Source organism: Monosiga brevicollis, genomic scaffold (assembly GCF_000002865.3).
Source record: "Monosiga brevicollis MX1 MONBRscaffold_4 genomic scaffold, whole genome shotgun sequence".
Taxonomy (NCBI): domain Eukaryota; class Choanoflagellata; order Craspedida; family Salpingoecidae; genus Monosiga; species Monosiga brevicollis.
In genome coordinates, this window is record NW_001865041.1 from 1636677 (window position 1) to 1648335 (window position 11659).

General features: G+C 55.6%; 3 protein-coding genes across 3 annotated transcripts; 1 reads left to right on the plus strand and 2 right to left on the minus strand.

The window, feature by feature from the left end:
- Positions 1 to 432: 432 nt before the first annotated feature.
- MONBRDRAFT_6487 (uncharacterized protein) lies at positions 433 to 3383 on the minus strand (the record flags this gene model as incomplete). The annotated part of the gene is made up of 6 exons (XM_001743957.1): positions 433 to 1394; positions 1523 to 1680; positions 1833 to 2320; positions 2449 to 2733; positions 2844 to 2939; positions 3255 to 3383. 6 exons carry the CDS (start codon positions 3381 to 3383, stop codon positions 433 to 435), a joined length of 2118 nt encoding a protein of 705 aa, XP_001744009.1.
- Positions 3384 to 5130: 1747 nt separating this feature from the next.
- MONBRDRAFT_23636 (uncharacterized protein) lies at positions 5131 to 6851 on the plus strand (the record flags this gene model as incomplete). The annotated part of the gene is made up of 3 exons (XM_001743711.1): positions 5131 to 6357; positions 6486 to 6548; positions 6675 to 6851. 3 exons carry the CDS (start codon positions 5131 to 5133, stop codon positions 6849 to 6851), a joined length of 1467 nt encoding a protein of 488 aa, XP_001743763.1.
- A 154-nt stretch (positions 6852 to 7005) lies between these two features.
- Positions 7006 to 11187, minus strand: MONBRDRAFT_23637 (uncharacterized protein; the record flags this gene model as incomplete). The annotated part of the gene is made up of 17 exons (XM_001743958.1): positions 7006 to 7048; positions 7181 to 7386; positions 7475 to 7546; positions 7656 to 7871; positions 7961 to 8071; positions 8189 to 8293; positions 8486 to 8644; positions 8748 to 8888; positions 9059 to 9160; positions 9184 to 9385; positions 9521 to 9642; positions 9759 to 9941; positions 10072 to 10195; positions 10298 to 10507; positions 10626 to 10818; positions 10912 to 10957; positions 11044 to 11187. The coding sequence occupies 17 exons, from the start codon at positions 11185 to 11187 to the stop codon at positions 7006 to 7008; spliced, it is 2379 nt and encodes a 792-aa protein (XP_001744010.1).
- Between the last annotated feature and the right edge of the window lie 472 nt (positions 11188 to 11659).

The window sequence follows — 11659 nt, forward strand, 5'->3', positions numbered from 1 at the left end:
TTTTTGGGGGGGGGGGGGGGGGCGGGAAGGGGGCAGAAGAAACAACCGCCTCTCAGGCTAAGGTTGGGCGCTGACCACACACGCACACACACACACACACACACACACACACACACACGCAAAGAGCTAGTCCATGAAGGAAGACATTAGCATGCTACTCATGGTCTCCATAGAACACACAAGGTCACTGAAGGATGGGAGACAGCAGACAAGCTACTCATCCAAACCGAAAGTCACAACAAACAACACCTACAAAAAGGACGCAAGCGAGATCATCGAGAAGTGCTTAGAAAATGCTGCGCTCGATAAAAGCGAAAACGCCACCAGAGGAGTACAGGGTCGACCCCGTGCTTGATTCTACGGCAAAACACCACGCGTGAGCTGAATGTTTGGGTGGCACGGATCAACATGAGCGGCAACTTTTGGGAACTGTCACGTACTCTCGTCATATTGGTAGGCGCCGACCGCCAAAAAGCCGTCCGCACTCGCCAGTCCGCTGCCAAAGTAGTCGTAGGAGATGCCCTCGTCATGTTGGAAGCTCTTCGTGTAAGACCACGAGTCATCGGCGAGACGATTATACTTGTATACAACGCCGACGTAGGGCGCACTGTTCCCAGAAGAGTCGGTGCGATGGCGCTCCGAGGCGAGATACAAGATGTTGCCATCCGCGCTCAGGTCCATGGACATGCCCAGATAATCATAGGACACATTGCGCGTGAGGGTGTCAACCAGGCGCCAAGCCGAACCGTTGTAGCGGAACACGTCCACGTTGCCGTGATAGGTGCCTGTAGCGCTCGAGTCTGAGTAGGGCGCGCTCACAAAGATTGTGTCGCTGTAATATAGGACGGCCCAACCAAAATAGTCGGAAGACGCCTGTACCTCCCGCGTCAGCATGGCCTGAACAGCATAGCTTTGGTTGTTGGTGCGGGTAAATGTTACCGCGGCACCAGTGTAAGTTGCTGAACCGGTGTGATATTGAACGCCAGCCACAAAGTTGTTTTTGTTTGTTCGATCAAAGGCCAGTGAGCCATGCTGATAGCCAATGCGCTCGTTGGTCTTGGCGCCGGCCAAGTAGATGGGAGCTTGGTTCAGCACCCACTCTCCGGAGCTCGCATTCTTAGCGTATACAATCAGCGATCCCGTGTTGATGGCAGTCGAGTTCTCATCGTTGGGGCAGCTAAAAACAAATACGTCATCCTTGATCGCAACGGCACGTCCGCAGTCGTCCAGGTAATTGGGTGATGGGTGCGTTACCCGTTGCTTTTGGACAAATTGACCAGTCGCGTTGCGTTCAAACACCCAAACAGCACCAGTGCGAGTTGCAGAACTAGTACTCGCGCCAAAGTAATAGCCGCCAACGATAAGAACATCACCGTCAATGGCCACAGAACCACCTATTACGGCGAGACAACGTGAATGTGGGAAAATGGGTGGGTAAAAGAAGTGACAAAACCGGGCAGGCAATAGAATAATGTCGACAAACAGGTCATGGGCAGGGCGGCAGGCGGGGGCGCAAACAAACCAAAGGAGGTCCCAGCATAGATGTTGCTAGCCGCAGGCATCAATTTTTGAAGGAGCACATAGGTCTCTGCTTCGGGATTCACCTCCCATACGTAGACAGCCCCCACTTGGTGACCATAGGCGCCGCACACCACCGTTGTGCCATCAGCGTCACACGCACTGTACATGGCAAAAACCAGAATCAGAGCCATGGAGGCAACGTGAGCACAGGAGCTTGGAGAAACCGGCGATGCGCAGACAGAAATAATATAGAACTTGGGAGAGCAACATAGCGTGCCACCCGTTTTGCAAACAAAGTTTGAGATACGTACGAGCCAAGGTAGTCGTAGGAGGCAGCATCTGGTACCAGAAGCTTGAAGCTAAGATCCGCTCCTAGGTCTGCCTCCAACAGGCTCTTGGCGATACCCATGCGCGTCGGTGCTTGTTGGAGGGTCTGATTCACAGCGGCACTCAAAGATTGAGCGTCGGCAAGCACGCCATACGAACTATCCACGGCTGTCTGAAGCTCGTCGACAATGCCACTGGTAGCGGTACCAAGGGCCAACTCAGCTGCCACGATTGTGTCGTTGGCTTGCTGCGCAAAGGTGCTGGAAACGTTGGCCATGGCATCCAAGGTGGCGTTGGCTGCAGATTGAAACGCATTGTTGGCCTGCACTTCGGCCGTGACCTGCGCCGTCAAGTTAGCGATAAAGGTGGTGGTAGCGTTATCCATGCGGGCGGCATGGGATGCAGCGTTGGCAATGGCATCGGCCAGCATGGTTTTAAGGGTCTGTACGTCAGCATCAATGCCATCGGGAAGCTGTTTTATTAATTTTTTGAGAAAAACAAAAACAAAAACCAAGCGCAGAATAGAGTGGGTGAGTGTGTGTACTGGGGTATCAAGGGCGGGGCCGAGCAGCACGGAGCGCAGCAGGGTCTGGCACGTACTGCAGAGACGGCGGTGCGGAGTGCATCAATGTCGTTGTTGATGATGGCGTCAAAAAGGGACATGTCAGCAAGGAGCTGCTGAGCATCATCTGCAATCTGTTGGAGAATGCACGTGTCATGAGCGCCCAGACTTTCAATGCCTTGGGCAGGCGGATTCGCTTGTGGTGGGAGGGTCTTTGAAGACGACTGTTGTGCGCCAAGGGTTCGAACCTGGGCAAAGCGGGCGGTCACGGCTTCGGCATTGGAATGATACAGCGTGCGCTGGGCAATGAAGGTGTCGAAGATCTATCAAAGGCACAGGGATTACGACAGGGTTCGCGGGGTGTACCAACGTGAGTGAGCGAGTGAGCGGTGGTATCAGCCATCGGAGGGCTGGAGCGGGGCCGCGTGCCTACATTGTCAAGGTTGGCCTTGGCATCGTTGGCCTCGGTTGTGGCGGTGGCAATGTCGGCCATGAGCTGCTCTTGAATGGCCATTTCGTTGGCAATGGCCTATCAAGTGGACGCAGGTCGGAAGTGAAGCGAGGCCTGGGGCTTGTGTGACAGGGGTGGGAAAGGCGACCGATACGGGTATGGGTGGCTAGCCATGTCCATGCAAACCAACCGTCAGCAGTTCTTGAGGGGAGATGGTATCATCGCCGATCGCAAAGGTAACACCATTGCTATCAGCAGTGATGGAAGCGTCGCTTCCCTTGATCTATTTTACGCACCACCCAGGACCTTGAGGAAGAGGCTGGTTTCAAAGCGAGACTCGTGGCTAAACCAGGCAAGCGGAAGAAATTGTGCAGTCGGACAAGCGAGCCAAACCTCGAGACCGGAAGAATACAAAGTGACGGCGTCCGAGTTTGCATCCATGTACGGGCGCGGGGGTTCGATGGCTGTGACCAAGCCGACGGCCAGAGTCAAGGCCAAGCTGGCCATGAGACGTTGAGTCATGGTGGCAAGCTGATGAGGGAGAAGGTTCTACTATGATGATGCGCCGACTCCTTGGCCGCAAGGCCAACTAGTTGTTGCAAGTGCAGGCACCGAGCAGGACCAAGCCAAAGAACAATGAGAACGGGTCGCCCCGGCCGTCAAGGCGAACTTGAGTATCTATCGAGTTGGCCGTGTTCCCCAGCGAGATATTAGGACAAGGGGATGAAGTGCGAGAGCGTGAGAGCGAGAATAACACACACACACACACACACACACACACATACACACACACACACACATACACACACATACACACACATACACACACACACACACACACACACACACAACGGCCGCTTTTGTTCTTAAACTCTCAATCTCTCAATCTCTCTCTCAAACTCTCACTCTCTCTCAACCTCTCTCAAACTATCTCTCTCTCAATCTCTCAAACTGTGTCTCCACCAAGTGTGGGATGTGGGTGATTAGGACGAATGGCACGCCTTAGTGTCAAGTTGCAACGACAGGAGCCTGGTTGGTTTGTTATGGTATTTGGATGCCGTGGTTCTTGGCACGGGCTGGTTTTGGTGAGAAGCGCAGGATCTGTTCCTCTGTGCTACAGAGCATCTTCCACGCTTTCCATCGCTTGATCGCGTGCTTTGCGCTGCAATCAAGAGGGCGCTCTCGTCGCAGTAAGGCGCTCATGGACAGGATCGGGCGTCACTAGAAAGAGAAGAGGGCGCCCGCTTCTTCGAGCCGAGGGGGACAGAGGGGGTCAAGGAGCTGGGACGCTCGGGGAGCAATCCCGGACAGGATTGGTGCAGTGCAATCAACGCCATCGAAGCAGCACAAATCAGGTGGCGCGAAACAGCAAGTCGTGCGGGTCGCCAAGATCACAGGGACCGCTGATCCTGTGAGGATGGGTGAGCAGCCCACACGATACCACACCCACACCAATCACTCCATACCGCACATGTCTTGTTGTATGTGACCTTGATTCTTGATCCTGGACAGGCTGCCGAACGACGTGCGGCGATTGCGGCCTGGTGACAACGTTCTGCCGCTGTGTTGGATGTATTCTTGACTGCCCTCCCATCCCCCCCCCCCCCCTCACCCCTGCCCCCCACCCACCCCCACACAAGCCCTTCCCTACACCCTGATGTACCAATTCTACAAACTCCCATGCTCTTGACCACCACGCCCTCGACGTCACAGACTTCAAATAACACAGCAGCCGCCCGGCGAGCCTCCGCTCTGCTCTTCACGCGCGTCTCCCTAAGAAGCCCCCTCTGCCATACGAGGAGGCATGTTGATGTGTCACCCCGACCAACCAGGTGTCCCACTGGCCGCAGCACTTTGTGCGTGAGGCTTTAATGCAACACTTGTCACACTTTGAACAATATGAAGGTGTGATGTACATTACACTTTGTGATTTCTTACCGAATATTGTGCGTCTCAAGACGCTTGTCACTTTGAAAGCGTGATTCCTATCACACTATCATGAATAATTTATTTTAGATGGGTGGGGTTTACTTTGATAAACAAATGTCATCATTTTTGTGACCGTCGAGCGCTGGTCAAACACGCGCGGGGAGAGCTCGTCACGCAACACAGATCGACGGTGCGGTGCTACAGCTGGAGCTGCATGCCGTGGACGGCGCGCACGGTGTCATTACCTGGCTGACGTCTTCCGTGTGGGGTTTACTGGTGGTGTTTGAGGTGTTTGAGGTGGTCGACGACAGAACCAGCGAGAATGCGCGCACGCGCCGCCATGGCCGCGCGCCGGCTGGCAGAATGGCACACGTGTATGCCTCAGGCCCGGCAGCTCGTGACCCGCTCCCCACCCTCAACTTTCAAGGCATTGGTGACTGCCCCGCTTCTGCGCCCCAACTTCCCACTCACAGTTATGCGCACGGCTTCACGGTACTCAGGCCCTGGGCCAACCGATAGCCACACAGCCCCCGCTACCACCATGGGGGAGGAGCAAGCAGAAACGCACGCAGATGCGGACGAAGTCGAACTTGGTCCCGACGAGATTGGCCAACTCTTGCTCGAGGCCGGTGTGCCTGAAGAACGCATTGAAGCCATTCTACAGGACATGCTTGCCGCACAGGAAGCCGATGGCTTTATTGACGTCGACCAGTACCCAGAACTAGTGGCGCTCATGACTGAGGACCAGCCCGCAACGTCAGCCGACGCGCCCTTTGACGAAACATGGCTCGATGCTCCATCACCAGAGGTCGCCGATGCCCTGCAACAACATCAGGAGAACGTTGAAACGGCTGCACGGGAAAGCCTAGAGGCCCGCATCGCCAAGCTCCCGCGTGAGCAACTCCTCAGCCTGTACGCTGAAATCGAGCAGAGCAACCAACAACACGCTACTCGTGAAGGCTCGAGCTCAGATGACGGCGACCTCGACCTCGACTTGCTTGACCTAGACCTCGATCAGCCTGAAGACAACTCTCCATTTATCAGGCAGGATATGGCCAAGGATGATGACCTCGACTTTGCCAAGGCGGCTCAGCGGCAGCGCAGCATGCGTGGTCAACTGGGTCGCCTCGATGTGGACGAGCTCCCGGCTGATGTTCAAGTTGACCTCGACCCCCGCTCCCAGAAGCGCCTTGTCCGCCTTCAAGAGCGTGAGCAAGCCCGCCGGGCCTCGAGTATTCTTGCTGAGGACGAAGAGCTTGTCGGCAACCCCGATGAGGATCCAGATAAGGCTTGGGTCCACGAGTTGATTGACGACCTACAAGTGGCAGGCGAGGCACGCGCCGCTGGGAAGCAAGAGACCCCCAAGACACGTCCTGGCGCCGATGATGCCGTATCTGAGTTTTCCTTGGGCCGCTTGCCTGATGATCGTGTTCGCGAGCGCGAAGAGTGGCAACGCAGCGTCAGCCATGCCCGCTCCGCCGAAACCATGTACCAGGCCGTACTCACACTCATCTTTCGCGATCGAATCATTCCGGGTCTCGTCGGAACTTCGCTGGAAATCATGCCGGTCAGCCCGTGCTTACGTCCCGCGTGTGCTTGTTGAGCTCCGTCTGCCGTCGCTCCGCCTACGCCTACGCCTGTTTGCACCCGCCTCATGCACCTTAAAAACCCCCACCCGCGTACCCGTTCGATTAGCCGGAGATCTCTCGGTCGCGCGCCAAGGTCGTGATTCCCTGGCAGGTTTCCAACCATGCCGAGGTTTGTCTAGCGTTGACACACATCCCATCACATTGCCAGAACCGAGCCATCGACCCGCTTGCTGCCCGGCAACTCACCGGTCCTTTGTGCCCTCACTCTGTGTTCATGTGCCCTTGTCGCCCACAGGAGGAAGCCGTTGCAGCTGAGTTGAAAAGGGCAGAAAAGCGTCTGCGACGTCACATCGCCCAAGGCCTGAACCTCAAGCGGACTCCAGCCATTGTTTTTCGCCGGACAGCAGCCCGGGAAAGACAAGCTGAAATGGACGCTCTCTTTGAAGAAATTCACCGCCGCGAGGGCTGGTAATTGGGGGTGATCTTATGCTTCTAGATACCTCCTTGGCTCTCTATCCTTGGGTCTCATCGAGGCTCGACATCAATTTAATTGATATGCAACACTGGACGACCGCGGGCATGGACGCTCTGTGCCATCTTTTCTCGAGCAGAAATCAGCTTTGTTTTCAAGACTGAAACTGAGCCAGCTCCTGTCGTAGCTCCGTGCATCTGCCATAAAAGAAAACGTTGCCACACGCAACGGCAAGCAATATTGAGAGTTGTCCCAGCAAGGTTTCCAAGAGTCTTTGTCGCTGTATACACGATTGGCGCTTCAGGCGTATGACACGACCCAACACTCACCGAGCCTGAGAGGCGGGCTGAGCTTGCCCGACCCGATGTAGCGTTTGCATGGTGTCAGCCACGCGCTGGCGTAGCAGTGCCATGCTTGGTGAGGGCGCTGCCCACCAGGTTGTCGGGATGCAGCGTAGTAAGTGCACAAAGAAACCGCAGGCTGCCACAACATCCACGGCATGCCCTAGAGCGCCATGAACTCGATTTGCCAGCAGCTGTGCAAACCAAAGCACCAACGCGGGTGTCTGCGGTGAGTCATCGAATCAAGAAAAGAAGACGCGCCCGCACGCGCCTAGAGCCCACCTGCTCGGCGACGCAACGTTGGAGGTCTGACAGTGATACAACAGGTGCCCAAGCCAACATGTTTTGCATGATCTAAGAGCAGACCAGGGATACACACACGACGCAGCGCATGAGCAAACTCCCGCCTGCCTGTCCACCAAAATTTCTACCTGAATGGGCTGATCAAAGCACATTGACACACCTTGAGGCAGAGGCCGTTCTGGTACGCCTGGAGCGCCGTGGCCTCGGGACAACGCGCATAAGCTTCGGGTGGAAAGATGCTAACGCCCACAAACTCTTGCACGGCCCGTCGTAGTCGCGCTACCGCGGCCGCGTGCAGTTGTTGACGCGTAGCGCTTCCTTCACCGATTTCAAAGTCATGGACCACGCCGGCGCACGTAGCCACCAGCGTCGATGTCTGTGTGGGGTCGCATGGGCGTGATATCAGCTCGTCAAAACACACACGCAACATTGGTAAATCCCAGCCTCAGCTATAGTTGCACGTACCTGCTCTTGCGAAAAAATGTCATAAACAAACTCGATAAAGCCAGCCAACTTGGGCAAGACCACTGCCTCGACCACCTTGGGTACGACATTCTCATCGGGATCACCTGCTGGCTGTGGGATTCAACAATGTCCCGGAGGGCAAAATTGAGCGGGTATGTAAACATCTGAGAAGGCTGGGAATGATGCTCGCGCACGTATACATATTAATGCCTGCACTTCTCCACTTACCGGCGGTTGACCGTCAGGAAGGGCACCAAAGGCCAAAACATCTTGCATCCAGGGCATGGTGTGCACGGGGGGTGCGCTGGGATCGATGGGAAACCACTCGAGAAGCTACGTGCCAACAAGCACTGAGTCTTGGACCCGTTACATGGTTTTTGTCCTTGTGTGTTTGTGTGTCGTGCATGGGGGGAAGGAGGGGAAAGGGATGCTATCTGCTGATGCTGATCGCGAGTGGTGGGGCACGTCTCTAGAGTTCTGCAGGCATCCACCAGAACAGGACCAAAAAAAGCGATAGAAACGAACCTTGAGGGTGACAAATGGTTGGAAGATTTTCACCACAGATTCGCTCACAAAAGCATCACGGTAGGCGGCCGGGTACCGATGCTTCCATGTCTCAAACTGGCCTCCGATGGCAGGAATGCTGGCAAAGTCATCCACCACGTCGCTCATGACCGATTCACCCTGACCATAAGATGACATGTGAGCGCCAATAAGTACGACGGATGAGGCAGTCGCTGTTCTTGCCCCGAGGTAAAGCAGCGCCAAGCTCTGGGAAGCGACAGACCTGAAGGAGCAACGATCGACGCGCTGTCTGATACTTGTTCAGTTGGGCCGGGGTGAGCTCATCGTCAAGTGGCAGGCTACCAGCATCCCCAGCCGCAGCAAACACTTCTGGACGACGCAGCCGCCAGTGTGTCAAACGAGCCTGTTGATCAGACGACAACGTTTGATGTCCTTGCAGCTGGTCTGACACAGATTGCTGGGAGAGCAATCCCCACATGGGTGCCGGCAACGATGAGGACTGTCACGCAAACATCCCCACTACGCGCTGCTTTCTGGAGTACCCCCCTTGGACAGACACATTTGTGTACGCACCTGCCAAGCTGCAAGATCTTGGCGGCGTCGCTCGCTGAGCATGTCGGCTTGCTCTTTGCAAGCAGCATGCACCTGGCTTTCCAAATCTTGGATGGCCGGGACCTAAAGCAACCAGGATGTCACACCAGGTGCATCAGCAGCCGAATCAGCGAGTAATAGTTGAGAGGGGTGGGCAAAGTTGAAGACAAAGCGGGTAACTTTTCCCGCCTAGACCAACGCACGTGGGCATCAAGGCAAGCCAGAAGATCACGCAGGAAGAAGCGCATCTCCTGAAAAAAGTTGAAGCGAGCAGCAACAGCCTCGGCCTCGGTCTTTTCATGTGGAAGTCTGCCACAGATGCCAACGGGGATGAGACATGAGTGGGCATGGCCAAAGCTAGACGCCAACACTTTTGGCCCAGTCGGCGGGTCACAGCCAGGATAGTTGGAGTGCCCGCGTGCCGAGACGTGGTATGCCACCCACCGCTCTTCGAGGGCTTGGATGTCATGATCGATGCGGCGTGCATGCAACAGATGTCCTTGGTGAACTTCGTGCATGCGCTCCTGCGTGAGACGTAAATCTCGCAATCGGGCAGCCACGTCCACCTAAAGACCGCCACGGTTCCAACCGCCGCGTGCCCATCGTCATGTACACAAGCGTGGATAGATGAGCTGCTGTCGTAGCCAACACCAAGCTTGCTGAACCACCAAGACTTGCATACCTGGGGCCGGACGGTTTCAGGGCCCTCTTGCTGGTCTGAGGTGGCAAGGTGAGCCGTGCCGTTCGTATAGACCACGGTTTTTCGAACGCCCGCAGCCTGTTGTCGGCGGTCCCACCCTCGAGTGGCCTCGGGCATGGGCAAGTCTTCCGGATCCGATGAGGTGGTGGCCATGCTGTCCGCGATCTAAAAGAGAGACAATCCAGATGTGAGACATGCTGGTCAACATGAGTTTGTCAATAAAAAAAAGGGGGGCTCAACGTCCCATACACATTGTGGACCTTGAGTGCAAATGTCAGTGGCGCCCCTTTCTAACCTGACGGCGGCGGTCATCTCGGTTATCACGACGGGCAGCTTGATCGAAGGAGAGGTTTTGGGACACCAGGTCTTGATCATCATCAAGATCATCATTCTCTTCCAGCAGCCGTGAACGTGCAGCGCTACAGCACGAGAAACACGAGAAACAATGCACAAGATCGCCCAGGCGTGAGGGGTAAGCAGCGAGAGAGGAGCGATGGGCCAGGAGGAATTGCACAGCGTACGATGACTGCTTGGATGGTGGTTGATTGTCATCGAGGGGAATGAAATCTTGCTGCTCACGAGCAGCGCGACGCCGTTCGCGCGCACGACTAATGTCCTCCGAAGTTGGAATGGCTGTGGTGCTGGGGACTGGTGCGGTTGGTGCAACCTCCGCGGCGGGCTCCAGCTCCTCGTCTGGTAGCGTAGACAAATTTTCGGGAGGGCGCTGCTGTCTATCCATGCCCCACAGCAAGGGGGGGATGAAGCAGCGTCGGAGTGAGATGAGCGGGTGAGCGGGACCGTTGGTATAGCGGCTATTCAGACGAGCGCGTAGCCAAGCAGGAGACGGACTGTTGTCGCAGTTCAGAGAGGGCGGCACTCGAGTAGCTGCCAGACGATTGGAATGCGGTGCCAAGAGAAGGTCCGCCCGCTGCTCCTGGAGCGACATCATCTAGGTTGGTACTCTGCGGTACGCGGAGTTTGGATCGCTTGGCAAACTTGCGCGATTCGCGCGTCTTCTTGACAACAAACGTCGGCGTATCATCTGCGCAGTACGCCCAGTATCCCGGTGAGTGGGGGTATTCAGGTTGGATATTTCATGTGCGGCCATCGTTCGTAGGGTGGCGCAGAGCCGTACCTGCAGTCTCTTCGTCGGCAAACGTGAGCATAGACGTGGTGCGAGCCTGCAAAAAATGTAAAGAGGCCGTTCAAAGAGATGGCAAAACGTGAGGCATGATGAAGGGTGCTCATTCCAACACGGCAGGCGCACCCGGTTTGGACCATGTGGAAAGGAGAAGTTGAAATATGATACCTTGGATCGGGAGCCGGCATCGTCACCAGGCTTTTTGTTGCGCTTTTTTTTCTTCATCATCACGGGCACCGGGGCCACATCGCCCTCATCTGTGGGCGCCATGTTCTGACAGTCGGCTTGTCGACTCAAAACTCAACTCAACCCCGCCGTCCCGTGTCAGCAGCCCCGAACCCACACACTAAACGCCTGCTTCGTTCAAGTCCGTTGCGCCTGTATCGTTCCTTGCTCGCAGCGCCAGTTCGCCGTCCAATCCACCCGCGTGTATCTCAGCCCTGTTTCTGCCGCCGTCGCCACTGCCAAATCAACAACGGCTTGACCGTCAAATGCACGCACTTGAACCACAAACGGCGACGACACGGCACGATGCTTCTTGTTCCCCAAAAAATAGGAAATCGGCCCTTTGTCAGATATTTTATTTTGAGGAATGTCATCATATTCTTTAATATCACTTTGTTCGTCAAACAGGATGATGACATTGTTGCAACGACGTCTCTGTGTGTGTGTGTGTGTGTGTGTGTGTGTGTGTGTGTGTGTGTGTGTGTGTGTGTGTGTGTGTGTGTGTGTGTGTGTGTGT